Source organism: Nylanderia fulva, unplaced genomic scaffold (genome assembly GCF_048542155.1).
Source record: "Nylanderia fulva isolate GAGA-0341 unplaced genomic scaffold, ASM4854215v1 Scaffold19, whole genome shotgun sequence".
NCBI classification, from domain to species: domain Eukaryota; kingdom Metazoa; phylum Arthropoda; class Insecta; order Hymenoptera; family Formicidae; genus Nylanderia; species Nylanderia fulva.
The window spans coordinates 3,743,790-3,758,985 of record NW_028190161.1 but is presented as its reverse complement, the minus strand read 5'-3'; the positions used below and the strand labels follow the sequence as shown (position 1 = coordinate 3,758,985).

General features: G+C 29.1%; 2 protein-coding genes across 6 annotated transcripts; one reads left to right on the top strand and one right to left on the bottom strand.

Annotated features, from left to right (window-relative positions):
• Positions 1–238: 238 nt before the first annotated feature.
• Positions 239–1,346, bottom strand: LOC114935891 (microtubule nucleation factor SSNA1). 2 transcript variants are annotated; one of them, XM_085481775.1, is made up of 3 exons: positions 1,234–1,346; positions 696–895; positions 239–596 (listed from the first exon to the last, which is right to left on the bottom strand). In XM_085481775.1, the coding sequence occupies exons 2-3, from the start codon at positions 882–884 to the stop codon at positions 495–497; spliced, it is 291 nt and encodes a 96-aa protein (XP_085337901.1). In that variant the 5' UTR covers positions 885–895; positions 1,234–1,346; the 3' UTR covers positions 239–494. The 2 variants fall into 2 exon arrangements, with proteins under 2 accessions (XP_085337901.1, XP_029164663.1); XM_029308830.2 differs by having other exon boundaries at positions 1,097–1,344.
• A 491-nt stretch (positions 1,347–1,837) lies between these two features.
• Positions 1,838–15,025, top strand: LOC114935805 (bridge-like lipid transfer protein family member 3B). Of its 4 annotated transcripts, XM_085481766.1 has the most exons (19): positions 1,838–2,056; positions 2,613–2,814; positions 2,920–3,111; positions 3,233–3,458; positions 3,534–3,700; positions 3,782–3,941; positions 4,069–4,326; positions 4,405–4,644; positions 4,775–4,801; positions 5,240–5,332; positions 5,425–5,606; positions 5,703–5,940; positions 6,016–7,238; positions 7,334–7,468; positions 8,189–8,200; positions 9,418–9,789; positions 9,876–10,023; positions 10,284–10,297; positions 11,257–11,321. In XM_085481766.1, the coding sequence occupies exons 1-19, from the start codon at positions 2,013–2,015 to the stop codon at positions 11,257–11,259; spliced, it is 3,936 nt and encodes a 1,311-aa protein (XP_085337892.1). In that variant the 5' UTR covers positions 1,838–2,012; the 3' UTR covers positions 11,260–11,321. The 4 variants fall into 4 exon arrangements, with proteins under 4 accessions (XP_085337892.1, XP_029164541.2, XP_085337891.1 ...); XM_029308708.2 differs by lacking the exon at positions 10,284–10,297 and having other exon boundaries at positions 1,839–2,056; positions 11,257–15,025; XM_085481765.1 differs by lacking the exons at positions 4,775–4,801; positions 10,284–10,297 and having other exon boundaries at positions 1,839–2,056; positions 11,257–15,025.
• Positions 15,026–15,196: the final 171 nt, after the last annotated feature.

Genomic DNA, 15,196 nt, shown 5'->3' with positions numbered 1-15,196 from the left:
TATACACACACACATATATATAATATATACATATATATATATATATATATATATATATATATATATATTATACATATAGGTATATATATGTAATAAAAAATTAAAATTATATTATTTAATTATACAATGTATAATATTTACATTATACAATATTATCAAAATGTAGTACCTGTAATCATAATTATGATAAATTATCAAAATTATGTATGTTGCATACAAATTTTGTTCACAACTGGAATTGATGTATGATTATAAATTTTATTCAATCGTAGATTAATTAGTATAATTCTTATAAAATTGCTAAATATATGTATCTGCATTTATACAGTTAAAATTTCACATAAGCTAAAAGTTATTTTTTTATAAGTTTGTATGTCTACACAATTTTGTACTTTTTAGTAATTGTACTCTTGTGATGATTGATAATTTAATAAATACATTTCCTGGATATATATGGTTTCTTGTAAGATTTTTTAAGTCATTAACATTTTTTATTAATACTGTTGTTTCTCAATTTTAGCTTTAACTAAAGTCTGATCCAGACTTACAGCTTCTTTTTTGATCATATTAAGTAATAATTGTGAACTCTCCAAAATCTGTGATAAAGCAAAAATATATAACTTTAAAAAATACATAACTGTAAAAAAGAGAACAATATATTTATCAATTGCAAAAATTAAAAATGCAACTTTTACCTTCATATATGCTGTCTCAGTGTCAGCAATTGTTCTGTCATATTCATTTCTGACAGTGATTCTTTTAGCCAGACTATCATTCAAATGAGTAAGTTTGCAGGACAGTTTTTCAATTTCATGTTGCAAATTATTTTTCTCTTCTTCTTGAGATTCTATTTGAGCTTGGAGCTCTGCTCGCCTTAGTTTCATCTCTTCTAAACCTAAAAAAAAATTATAGATATTATGAACTTAATTGAATAGATTATTGAAAAACATGAAATACATTCTATTTTAAAAATTAATTTATTTCATTGAGAAAATTAATTTGCTCCATTAAAAAAACTAAATCATAATAAAATAAAATAATCTAAGATTTTCCACATTTTGACTAATAATAATAATTTCTAAACTAAATGAATTACATTTAACAAGTTCTTGGTTATATGTTTGCAGAGCGGCTCCGTGTTGAGACATTATAAAACATCACCATTCGCAGAAAATTTTATAAAAAGCGTGTAAAATGATAAAAAAAAACTGTCAAAAAGTGGACAATGTTTACCGATAATGACTTGTTAAATATTTAGGCGAAACACATAGATTTTGACAGAACGTAGATTTTGTATGTGTATACGAATGTAAAAAAAAATACAAACAAAAACAGACGTCAGTAATTTACACTTTTTACACTTTGTACACGTTTTACACACAAATTCTTCGCAAGAGATCGCAATAAATTCACTAGATATCCACCAATCAGATGTCTCCGTTTCTATCTCTAGAATTCGTAAATTGCGCCAATTTTCATTCAAATTATCTTTCATTATTAAAGAGCTCACTTCAGTAAATTTATCTTGAATAAATTTTTTGATATTCAAAAAGCTTATTTTTTAATAACTTCAATATTTTAGGATTTAAAACGGAAAATTTTTTTTCGAACGTTGTATGCGCGAATTGAAACGATATTACAATAAGGTTTAATTAAAACACTTAATCAAATTGATTAAAATGAAATAATATGTAATGCGCCATCAACTTGGTTCTTAGCTGAATAGTTTGGACATGAACCATATCACGGAATCAAACCATTTACCGTACTTTTTACCGAGCGTCACAACGTAGTTTACGTCCACTTTGTCTGGGGGTGCGTTAGTACACGCGGCTGCTGAATCCCGGTGGCCGCTCTCAGGTTTTTCTCTGATGCACGAGATGAAATCGAGTGCTGATTGTGAGATGATTTCATTCGCGACAACTGGTTGGTAGATCGTCGTAAATATGTGGTGTCAAACTAACCATGCTGAGACGTATTAATCGGTGTAAGAATTAGGACATAATCGAAAAATGGTCTCGATCATCAAAAATCAGTTGCTAAAACATTTGTCGAGGTATTGCTCCAGTTTAATTACAAATCAATTAATCTACAGTGCGACTTCACGATTTTTAAGTGACACTACAAATTAACTCTCACAAGTCGTTCCATAAGTCACACGTCACAAAAGCGTTTTCTTATCTTCGAGACACATTCGTCTTATCATTATTCGCATTACATTTTTTTTCTATGTGTTATGCTTAAATAATATTGAATACATTCGCAAAATAGCTGAGAGAAATCGGGGAGAAAGTGCACTTTCTTTTTCTAATTTTTATTTAAAGCACTCCTGTCATATGCCACTGACAGATTTATTCTTTGCTTTTACTTGTCAGTGAACATCTTTTCTTTTGTATTAGTCAGAACAACGCACATAAGCGTTATATAATATATTCTGTATAAAAAAATTATATATTTTTATGATAATTAATATATATACATAATTCAAATGATATGTTAATTGACATATGTTAAATGACATATGTTAATTTACAGCTTGCTTTATTGCATTTTTTTTCATTTAATAACAAGATTATATTTTGCATGTAGCCTTTATTTTATACATATTATAGGTTCACCAAGAATTTGTCCGCTGATAAGATAAATTTGAGCACTTTCAAGGGTGAAGGAGAACTGACAAACTTAGAACTCGATGAAATAGTCCTCACAGATTTATTAGAGCTGCCCTCATGGTTAAGATTAACTAATGCTTGGTGCAATAAAGTTTCATTTCGCATTCAATGGACCAAACTAAAAAGTGTTCCTATCTTTTTGGTAAACAATAGTTTTATATGCATATAAAAACATATGCAATTTTTGTATATTATCTTTACTGTTTATCATATTGCAAGTAATGCAAATAAAGTATTATATTTATAGAGTTTGGATGAGGTTCATATAGATGTAGAAACATGCGAGGATTTAAGAAGCATGTCTTCCCCGCAAGGTATCTCATCGTATGCAGGTCCTACCAAATATTCTTTTATACATAAAGTAATTGATGGAATAACAGTAGCTGTTAATACTGTATTGGTTACATTCAAAAGTCCTGCATTTATTGCTTCAGTTCAGGTACGACATTACAATATACTGCATAGCAAAATATTCAATTAATATGTAAGTGTATAAATTAATAAATTAAACAGATAGATTTTGACATTAAGATTGACATTTATTTAAAACTATTATTTAGATGAATCGGATTATGGTAGAATCAAAATCAGCAACATGGCAACGTTGTGATCTCAGAACCACTAGAGTGAAAGATCCTGATCGAGGGCAGTTACTTATCTTTAAAGAGTTAGAATGGCAAACTGTTAGAATAGAAGCACAAAGTACTAAGGATAAAAATTTGACACCACTTCGTTTATTGACAAATCAAGCAAGATGTCGAATAACAATAAAAAAGAGGATATCAGGTTTGTTAAAGTTACACAAATACTCATTTTGATAAATATAAATAATTGCTAAACTAAATTAACCTTTTATTATAGATTGTTTTGTTATGGGCTCCAGATTAGTAATTATTCTAGATGATCTTTTGTGGGTATTAACAGATTCACAATTGAAAGCTGCACTCCATTTTCTTGATTCTTTGGGTGGTCTTATTGAAAAAGCTACCATTCTTGAACGAAAAACAAAAGCTGCAAGAAAATTAGAGGTTTGTATTTTTTTTACACTTTTATTTAAATTTTAATATATAAATCAATAATTTATTAATTGGTGTCTTTCTTAATTTAAGGTTTTACCAGAATATCAAGCTCAAATATCTCAACAAAGCAGAACAAAGAATCAATGCAACTCAGCAATATCAAAAATATTTACAAGATACGATGTTGTGGAAACATCTTACCATTTTCTTTCACAGCGTATTGATCTCCACTTATGTGATGATGCTGGTGGTAAGTTTAAAAGGGATTTATACTTATTTTTATGTGTTTGCTTATCTATTAAACGTATTATTTAAGTATTTATTATACATATAAGATAATTTTTGCATTATATAATATTTATTTTTTACTTAAATAGGAGGTCGATCATTACATCCTGAGTTAAAGGATGGTGGTGCATTACAAATTTCATTAGTTAAGTTTCAAGTTGATTATTATCCGTACCATTTGGCGATGGCAGATAGAAAGCATTGGGCCAAATACAAAGAGAATGCCACACCTCATAGTCAGTGGTTGCAACAATCATTAAGTTCGTTTCGAAGTCAGTTCATGGATCTCATAGATTCTGGTAGAACACAACATTCTCCTCTAACAAGAAGCCAAGGGAATGTAACAGGTTTGGAAATACGAGTAAATTTTCAATATTTAATATCAAACGTAATTTATATTATCACACAATTTTATTTTTCAATAGCTAGTGGTATGAAAGGCTCTGGGGAACATTTGGAGAAGAATAATCAAACGCAAAATCCAAATACAACACCATCCGAACAGAAGAAGTCTCAGCATCCTAGTGGTAATCCAGTGAAAAATTATGTCTTGGAGCAACTTGCTAAACTAATGACGACGTGCATTATTATCAGGATCGATGATTTTACTTTATACAAAGTGACAACAACGTCGCGCAATCCACTACCGAAAGAATTTATCACAGGTATATTTATTCATATTTATTAATATCTATTCGAATGATCAGAATCGCTCTTTTTCTTTTTATTAAAAATAGTGATGTTCCAAACATCAAGTTTGTCAATAATCGTTTTAATTATGATAATTATGTACAGCTCAATCGAGGAAGAAGCATACACCAGGTATAGCAGATTAGTAGTTTGTGTAGATGTAACGAAATTTCTAGCTAAACGCGATCTATTTTGATAGATTTATGTCTTGTTCAATTTTTATCCTTTTATTAGCACGTGTATTTTATGTTAAATGATTTACAAATAATTTATAACTTGTTATGTAATAATATTAATGATATTAATGAGATTAATACAGAATAATGCAAAAAAATATTGATGTTACATATCAATATTATATTTAATAATTAGATGTTATTGATTAGATTCTTCTTATTACAGAAATTTATGTGATAAGTTTTTTATAAATAATGTTGAATGCTGTTTTAATCCTTTGACTGCATTATATTATAATAAAAAAATGTGCATGAGACCAAGAATCATTAAATTGAAATTTGATTCAAATTGTGATTATTCAGCTGCATATTTAAATTAAATGTGTTTATTTAGGTGATCGTGACAGATTCAGTCTTCCAGAAGATGTAACGATAGTTCATGCTGAGTTTACTTATTATTATTACCCAGGGGATATTACTTTTCCATGTAAGCAAATATTTTTTGCAAAAATATATTTTCAATATATTTTTATTTTTTAATACTTTATTATAAAATAATTATATTTTTTTTTATTTTAGTGCCACCACCCAAGTTTTATGTGCAGCTTAATCCCATTCAAATAAACTTTGACGTCTGTTCGTGCCTTTGGTTTAATTCTTTTGCATTGAATCTTCATCATTCTCTTATGGGAAAAAACAAGCAGCTGAGTTCTTCGCGTTTAATATATTTTGATGTAAAAATAGAGGCTATACTTCCAAGAGTAAGTTGAAATATATAAAGTAGTATATTCGAAATTTATATTGAAAGATTATATTGTATTCTTACTTTAATAATATTTATAAATCTGTACTTTTAGATAGTTTTCGAAAGTCAGCAGGAGTATCCAAATCAAAAGGACAGACCGAAGTCTTTGCATCTTCAAACTTCTAGGGCATCTATAACAAATGTTCGATCTACGGAAAGATCTTCAAGGGCGGACTTGGCGCAGTGCCTGAATGCGTTTCAAATGGGGCAGATGTTCTTTGGCGCAGAATTTCCCAGTAAATCAGGAGACTTTCACGTAGTGACGGATAAATTTTTGGCACATTGCGGAGGTATATGGCGTTCAAAATATCGATAATAAATATTTAGAGAACTTTCTTATTAATTTCTTTTGTTTCGTATTTCAGCGACTGATAATATTAGGCAAATACCGCCCAATTTTAGTAGCAATTCTGTGAATGAATTACTGCGTCAGCTGAGTAGAGAACTGTTGTGGACCGAGGCCAAGGATGTATGGTGTTGTAACTTTGAGCCTGTATGGGGAGACTTCTTTGGCGCCCGGGCTGTCGGTCAAAATCGACCCGTACCGTTTCTAGATGCGTTTCCTTTGACATTGTGGTGTCACTTTACCCCGGGTACCGCGCCGTCGATGACGGAAAAAGGCTCGGGTGCCGATATCCATGGATTGGCGTATATAAGCAATCTGGTTAGCGTACAGATAAATCATTATCAATACTTATTCTTACTCAGATTGTCGGAGATACTTTCGGAGATGGCTACGTACTTGGCCGTAGATTCAAATAAGATCTTGAAAATCGAGAGCGGTGGATCGTTGATCGTAGGCGCGTTGATACCTCAAGTGGAAGTGACGTTCGTGATGCCTTCACATACACCTGGCAAAGAAAACTCCGGCGGCGATTTGGAGTCCGTTATGCCTGATTCGTCCAGCATAGCGGACGATTTCATCGGTTCATCCGCGGCCTGGCATCCTAGTACGGTGAGCGCGCGCGTCGATTTCAGCGCCAAGAGAATGAACACGAGCAACGACGTGGAGACGCCTCAAAGCGAGGCGTCCTCGATGTTATCGATGGATTATTCGCATTCCGTTCCGACGTCGCAACCGGTCGTCACTTTCAAGCAAAACGGCACGAAGAAGGGCGATCAGGAGGGTCCAGCTAATCCTGCCATGTGGTGCATTCCCGAGAGTGGCGGATCGCAATATACGGCTGTTGGTACGAGCGACGAGAAGAAACATACACCTGAAACGCATAACAAGCACAGCAAGTCGGATTCGATCTCGAATACCCCTTTCATTCCGAACAACTTTAACGTCAATCTCTCATCTATGAAGAAGGGACTCAGCAACTTGATGACGTCGATTGACTCGGCTTTAAAGGCTTCCCCGGAGGATGGTAGCAGCGACACGATGTCCATGAGAAGTGACGTCAGCTCGGATAGTGAGAATTACGTTCTGGTAAACCTTCAGGATCAAGGAAAGATCGACGCGGTATTTGGCATTGATAGCACGATTAGAATTACGGCGGTGGAAGAAGCAACTGAAGTAGTGGAAGAAACACCGGACACACAAAGTGAAAAATCTATGGATAGTGTATGCAAAAGAAAGGATATAGTAAGTATATCATATAAACGATCGCGAGTACAAATCCATTTCATGATTATTATTAAAGATGATAGAAATTAAATCTTTTTTCTTCTTATTCATAGGTTTCCATGGTAACATTTAAATTATCAAAAGTCGAATTTATACAACAATCTTGCGGTTATTCGTCTGTCATTAAAATTCAAGTTTCTAACATTGACAACGATGAGTGTTCATCTATTCCTTGGGATGAGTTTCAGGTAAGGCAGATTTATGTTAATCGCTATATTATAAAATATGAATATATATATATATATATATATATATATATATATATATATATATATATTATATATACGCGTTACGCTCTTATATAATTACGCTCTTTTTAATCAAACAAAGTTTATTATTAATTGTATTGCTGCAAAAGAAGTTTATTCTCTTCTTTCTTTTACTATAGAATTTTTGTTATTTTTACACGATATTATTCTGCCGAATATTACAATCCCAGAAAGTAAAATTTATTCGACAGTTTTTATATGTGAATTTTAAAACATATATTTCAAATTAAATGTATGTACATATTCACACATTAAATCTTATATTTGGAACAATTTGATAGTACTTGAAAATTTTCAACAGTAATATAATGACTTTCTTTCACATAACTATGTTATTGCAATTATGGAAATGATGCATTGAAATTATATGTAACTTTATAATTATATAAATCATAGTATATATAAACCTTTCCATTTCCATAGAGTATACATTCGAAATAGCGACTTGTGCATAAGAGTTACTAATACTCGAGTAGTTTTGCAGTAATTTGCTCATTGTTTTTTTACATTACAACCAGTTGATATTATTATTATAAATGTATATTTATACGATTTTTGTGATTTCTCTTAACTTTTTTTGCATGCCTCTCCCGCGTCTCTCCTTCTCTTGTGAATGTTTTTATGTGGCACTTGTGGCAGGTCAAGAGAAAGGTATTGGCAAAACCATTCATACATTTATTAATCTTAAATACTTAAAAAATGCATGCGTCGATATTGAGCCACATTACATACACATTGTTGTTATTGTTACACTGTTGATAGATTTCTTAGAATTAACGCAAAACTTTAATATTCCAAAACTTTAACTTTATTGCGATAATAAATTAAAACATTAATTATTACACATATGTATTTGCCATATATTATTATTAATAGATGCAAATATATCATTAATAGACGCAAATTTTCTATTCAAAAAAGGTCAATCAGACAAATGTATATTTAAATAATAATTGATATGTTTAAATGTATGATTGTATGATAATCATATGATAATCTTTCTTTTGCAACACTGCTTTATTAGAATGGCATAACTGCATCAAAAATTTTTACTTTTTATTTTTTTACATCGATTTAACAAAGCAATTTTAAGATTAATTTGTCATAAAATAATTATTTTTTATTAAATTATTATTTATTATTAAAGAGAGCTCACTAACAATACATGCATTTTTATTGAATTCTTTTAATTTCCATATATAACATGATTGACATTCAATTTTGATTAATTATTAATTAGATGTAGTGACAATATATGGCATGTCATATTGATCTTTGACTTTTAGAAACTAGAATGAGATTGTATTACAATATATTTACAATAAGCAAATGGTAAATAATCATATTCGTAGATACACGCATCATTTCATTTGCTTCATATATTATTATAAATGGGGCTATATTAAAATAATGTTTCACATATTAGACATTATTGCAGCATTGCTTTTGTGCATCTATGCTTTTGCATTTGAATGACATTTTTTGCTAATATGCTAAATCTTAATTAATAGAGTGTGCTTTAGCATATGCAATTTTTTATTATCATACTTCATAATGTATTTATTCTATAACTAAACTTTAATAATTACATCTTTAATTATTAAATACGTTATTAAAATTGCTAAACTAAAATTCTTTCTTTTGTGATCTACAATTTTTATAATAAATATTCCTAAAAATATTCATATCGCAATTAGTGTACAAATCATATTTTAGTCTAATTTCACAATACAGTATTATAAGTTGTAAGAGTAATGATGTTAAGATCAATATATAGAGATATAGAGGTATTTTAATTAGTAACTGTACATTACATAAATTCAAGATCCATCTAAATTTAATATTATTTATGCCATTCTGTTTGATAGACCAAGTTCAGCTCGCGATCTCGAGGCTGGGTGGAATTACCGTCCGATTCAGACTGCAGATCGCGCATTAAATTACGTTTGGATCATAGCTTGAAAGATGCGGATGACTCTCATAGACTTTGGAATGCCAGTCAGAGAATTACCGACAATAGTGATAAGCCAGCGTCTCAGAATCGCGTTAGATTACTTGAACAGGACACATCTCATACATCCGGCATCGATGTGCATAATAAAGAGGGTGTTATGAATCTATTCGAAGACAAATTAGAAATGAAAGTGGCTAACGTAGCGATGGCATTGTCTATGAGCTCGGTGACGGGTCTAACGGATTTGGCAGAGGATGAAATCATACCTAAACCAATCCCTATGCAGGTATATATCATTCACCATATTGTTGTCTGTTTCTTCATTTATTCAAAATATATAAATTTGATTTATTCGTGCGTATATTATTTCAGATATACTTGGAAAATATATCGTTACGTTTGAATGAAGATCGTCCACCGAATAACATAACTTCCCCGGGCCCGATTCCAATAGATTTGAACATTTCCAAACTTAGGATAGCGCGGGACATGAGCGGTGTGTTTCACATTGAACCAGTTGGTAAGCAACGCTATCCTTTAAGTCAGCTGTATTTATTTGTTTCTGCCACTTGCAAAGTTAACTTTTTTTTTTAAGTTGACTTTTTTCTTTTTCGATATTCATGCAATCTTAATCTTACGTTGTTATCGTTTCTATGCGCCTGTAAATACGTCCTACCTGTAATTTGGTATTATATGTAGATTTTTTACATTACGCAAGTGGCAGACTTATGTTTGAAAGTAATTAATATTACATATTGCATAACTGTTCTGTGCACTCAGGCGGCCTTTCGAATGTGAGCATTGATAAAACACATGTAGAGAAAATGAGTAGCTTTAGTTTCTCCCTGCTTATTATTGCACAGCTTTAAAGGATATCATTATTTATATATATTATATTATTACATACATAATCTATATACTACAGGTTCTTTATAAACTTTTTCTTTTTACAAAAAGTTAGATTTTTAGACTTAAAAAAACGTTGCAAAGATTCGGCGTTTTACAAAAAGACTATATTTTATGGAAAACCTGAAGTATATACATATAGATAGAATATTTTAGATATGCATATAAGCATGCATCAGTTTTATTATTTATTTATACAAAGATAACATTTATTAGCTTAGTAACATTAATTATTTACTTAATCTATTATTTATTAAATTTGTATAAAGAGGTCTGAAAATTTGAGAGTTAATAATTTTTTTATATAAATTTTCTCAAGCAGTTTATTTTGGCAACTGCAAGTTTATTAACTTATCAAATTGCATTTTGACTGTCTCGTATATATTACAAAATATTAACATTATATTCTTTAATTATAAAGAATTAGGACAATATTACATTCTTTTTTATTACAACTTTATATAACAATATTTATCATAATTATATTATATTATACATACTTTTGAAAGTATTTATTGTCAAGAAGTATTTATATCTTATTACATATAAGAGAGAGTATTTATATCTTAGTTAATACATACACTATTTATAATGTGTTTAAATTTGTTTTACGTAATGCATCAAACTATTTTTGAATTTTAGTTTAGGTTTACTTTTATTATAAAAATTATATATATATATATATATACTTTGACATTGATGTGACATATATATTTTAGTATGCTCATCTCTTTCTGATTATTACATCTACTAAAAGAAGCTAAAGGCTGTCTCTGTATTTGTATGTTCCTGTTTAAGATAATACTTTCATCCAGTGGGTCAAATAATAATTTTCTTGTGATTTTAGTAACTACACTAGAGGAGAATCGTTCCAATGTGATGTTATCGAGTGATAACAGTCACGCATTTAAGAATGTAGAATGTGAGAAGGAATTGAATATTCTAAGACAATCTAGTAAACAACTGAAATTGGATAACGAGGAATTGAGACGTCGTATGGGAGCTCTGGAAAAATTATCAGAAGAAAATGCAAGATTAATGCGCGCGAAAGAGGAATCGGAAATAATGAGATCTCGTTTGAGCGTTGCCGAAGATAATATCGTAAGTCTTCTGGAAGAGAAGAGAATCTTACACGAAACTATTTTAGAGCTGCGTAATCAAAGATTGGAAGGTTCTGGAGGTAGTAATAGAGCTTCGTGGTCTATTAAGAGATAGCATACCAGTTGTTTTGATTGCTCCAAATGTTGCAGTTCTACCAAGTCTTAATTTTTTTCTTTTTGTGGAAGATATTTCTTTTGATGAACTTAGGATATCTCATGTGAAACAAAAGACTTTATATTTCTTTATAAATGAAAAGATTTATATTTATGAAAGTTTAACTTTATATATAAATTAACAGGAATTAGAGTGATTTTAATTTTTCTGAAAACAAAAACGCTATAAGGTCTATAACTATTCTCAAAGATACATTATTCTTGTCTGCCGTAATTACGCTAGTAACTGCCGTAGCTGTTTTGCTTAAAATTTAAAACACAGTGATAAGAATCGTATAGATGCGCATGTGATGCATATATAATGGAAAATTTAAATTTTCTTATTATGCTTGTAATGGGGCGATAATAAAACTGTAATATTACGTTTTTGTTTCACTGCTAAATTAGTAATTCATAGTTCAATAATTTTCGTTAAATCGCCTGATGTCCACAATTTATGAATGGCACGGCTGCAAATTGCATATGTGAAAAACTGCATATATATTATATTATGCACATAAATTTTATTATATATTTATGTGTACTTATATGTAATATACATATCCTTTTGAATCCAAAGTAATGATTTTAATTGATTTTAATGATATTAATAAAGGAATCTGCTAGGTGTCTCTTTAGTTTTTAATATAATAATTAAGATCGAAATTTGTGTAATATACTTACTGCACAATATATACATTTGCTATATTTGTGTTAGAATTTTGAAAGGATATGTATGTACATATAGTGAGAAAGCAAAGTGCGCTAGTCAGTATATCACAATTATATATATATTGGTTAATTTTGTGATTGGTTATATTTTGACATCATTTTTATGGATATAAATGGGAATTGCAAGAATGTATTGTGAAACATAATGATTTAAAACAGATGATTGTAATTTAGTAATATATAATAGTTGAGCCTATGGATAGATTTTAAAGAATTGTGACCTGGTGGTATTGCATTATATGATATACATAATTTTGTATTGACTGATTTAACAATTTTCATCAAATGCGATGAAAATTACAAGTAATAATGATAAAGGTAATGTACGAAGCGTTCCAATAAGACTGTGTAAAATTCGGAAATGTTGGTCTATAGTCTATAATAGTCCTCATGGCATTAGAGCCCTCGAGGTAATTTATATAAACATTAGAAATGGCGAATTGACTTGATAAATTTTTAATGAGAAAGAATTGTGAAATACGACGAATTGCAAAACATATTTAACATAGCCTCAGTTCCAATTAATAGTTTCCTTAGAATTTGATTTTAATAGATTTAGTTTCTACAATGGATTGCTGGTCGATCCTACATAAATGGAAAGTATTTTTTTGATGAATACAAAGATTAGATACTGAAGTTTGTTTTATATAATGTAGACTTCTGCGCTCTTACTACAAACATCTGATGTATTATAGATATGCATTTCCATTATTTAGATGCGGCTTCGAACAATGTGTTTCCTTGACAAATATTTTCTAATAAATACAAATACAAATCTAATACAAATAGTATAATCATAGTAAGATAATTTGTGTTTACATGATAATATTATTTAACTCAAATAAGATACAATCATCTAATAAATATTTGACTAGTAAGCACAATGTTTGAAGATAGCATAACATATGTAAGCTTCAGAAAAAGATAAAAGGTGAAAGTTGCTGTTTTTGTTACTTTCAAATATAGATAAGCTTTTTATATAATGCACATATCATACTTATAATGAAGGGTTTGCTTATACAACACGTTTATATAGTCCGATAATATTTTGCAAGGACATCATTTTTATTTCGATTTAATTGTATCAACAATCAACTTTTTTATTTTTCAAGTCTGATTTAAATCAACTTCCTAAGGTTTGCTTATAGTTCCTTTGGCGAGCTAATATTTGTACCACATGCTTTTATATATTAGAGAAATTATCCCCTTTAATTTTTAAATTCAATTTTTTATTTTAAGTCTATATATCTCTAATATAATGGAAGTTATGTCATATATTATATTTTTATATACATTATAATACTTACGTATATTTTAAATATAAGTAAGGGATTGTGTTTTTCTCTTCCATTTTCTTACATATTCATATAAAGGCTTTAATGATAAATACCAAATATATATAATATATATAGCCAATAATGAGAAGATTTGCATATGTAATTTGTTATTCAATTAACAGCAAATATGCTATGTATAACTACACAAACGAAATTGATTGGTATGAACTAGACTTCTTCCTTTTTTTAATATATTTTTTAGTACTTATTACATGTTATATTTATGTATTTTACTATCTCAGTAATACAGACTTTAGGAAGTTGAATATATATATATATATGAATATAAACTAATAATATGCAATGTGGAAATGAAATAATATCACAATTCAATAGAATGTGTTACAATTGTAATTATTTAGATATTATAAGATATATATTTAAGTTTTACACGCTTGTTATTCCGGTAAAAATAATATTCTTATATTAACTGTTTTTAAATTTTTTGTTAACGCGCGTTTTAACTTTAATTATGTAAGTATAATATTTTCGATTAATATATTTTCGAGTTTAGCGTTGTCAACAGACAAGACTTTTTGAAAAATGTTTAGTTTCATAACATATATAACTTTTTAATAGTTAGTAAGTAAAGTAACTTTTTAATAGTAGTAAGATTCTAGTTAGTAAGATTTCAAAAAATTGTTGCATATATAAATATATATATATATTATATATATAAAAAGAGAACAATATCATGCCACTTATGCATGAGTGCAATGGTCCCATTTCGTAAATTCATATCGTATGTCAGTAGCCGTGTGATACATTGTCTGAAATAATACGATGCAGCCATAATTTACGAAATGAACCTATTTTATATATTAGCAGAGGTATAATAAATCTATTTGAAAAAATTGTCTTTTCAATATCAAAGTGCTAAGAATGCCAAGAGTGGGTTGTGCAATTTTCAAACTTCTTCACAGAGTATAAAGAGAAATCGATATGTATGTCGTGTTTGCTATTTCTTCATAGCTTTTGTTGTGAAGTATATAAGTACGATTATTAAATAATTTATGTATAAATAATATAAGTAATTTTGGGAATATATATATATATTCCTTATACGAATATACGTTATTTTGTTTAATATTGTGTTCTATATCTACAAATTATTATAGCTTTTTTTTTTAAAATACATTAATTATAATGTATTTTCTATTATAAATATATTGTTTCAACAAATGTATTTTAGCAATATTAAAACGAAATGCTATTATAATAAGCATTGACACATTGCAATGTGAACAAATGAGTTATATAATACGAAACTTGGCAATATATACGTGTATATCCATTTTCGAGTTTATCATTATACATAGAGGGGGAGAGATAAAGAAAGAGAGATACTATGTTATCATTAATTCATTAATTCTACAAGTATATGAGCAAAAATTAATCATTATATTTTATAGTTTTGTTTGTGTGGAATTGAAAGTGATGGCCAAAGTGTAATTTCATCTTTTTA

Excerpts from the sequence above, each read along its gene's own strand:
- LOC114935891 (XM_029308830.2), bottom strand. The coding sequence starts at position 1,148 with ATGTCTCAACACGGAGCCGCTCTGCAAACATATAACCAAGAACTTGTT. Across the intron at positions 896-1,096 it reads TAACCAAGAACTTGTTAAAT|GTTTAGAAGAGATGAAACTA; the intron begins GTAATTCATTTA and ends ATTTTTTTTTAG. Across the intron at positions 597-695 it reads CTGAGACAGCATATATGAAG|ATTTTGGAGAGTTCACAATT; the intron begins GTAAAAGTTGCA and ends GCTTTATCACAG.
- LOC114935805 (XM_029308708.2), top strand. The coding sequence starts at position 2,013 with ATGGTCTCGATCATCAAAAATCAGTTGCTAAAACATTTGTCGAG. Across the intron at positions 4,802-5,239 it reads GAGGAAGAAGCATACACCAG|GTGATCGTGACAGATTCAGT; the intron begins GTATAGCAGATT and ends GTGTTTATTTAG. Across the intron at positions 7,239-7,333 it reads TATGCAAAAGAAAGGATATA|GTTTCCATGGTAACATTTAA; the intron begins GTAAGTATATCA and ends TCTTATTCATAG.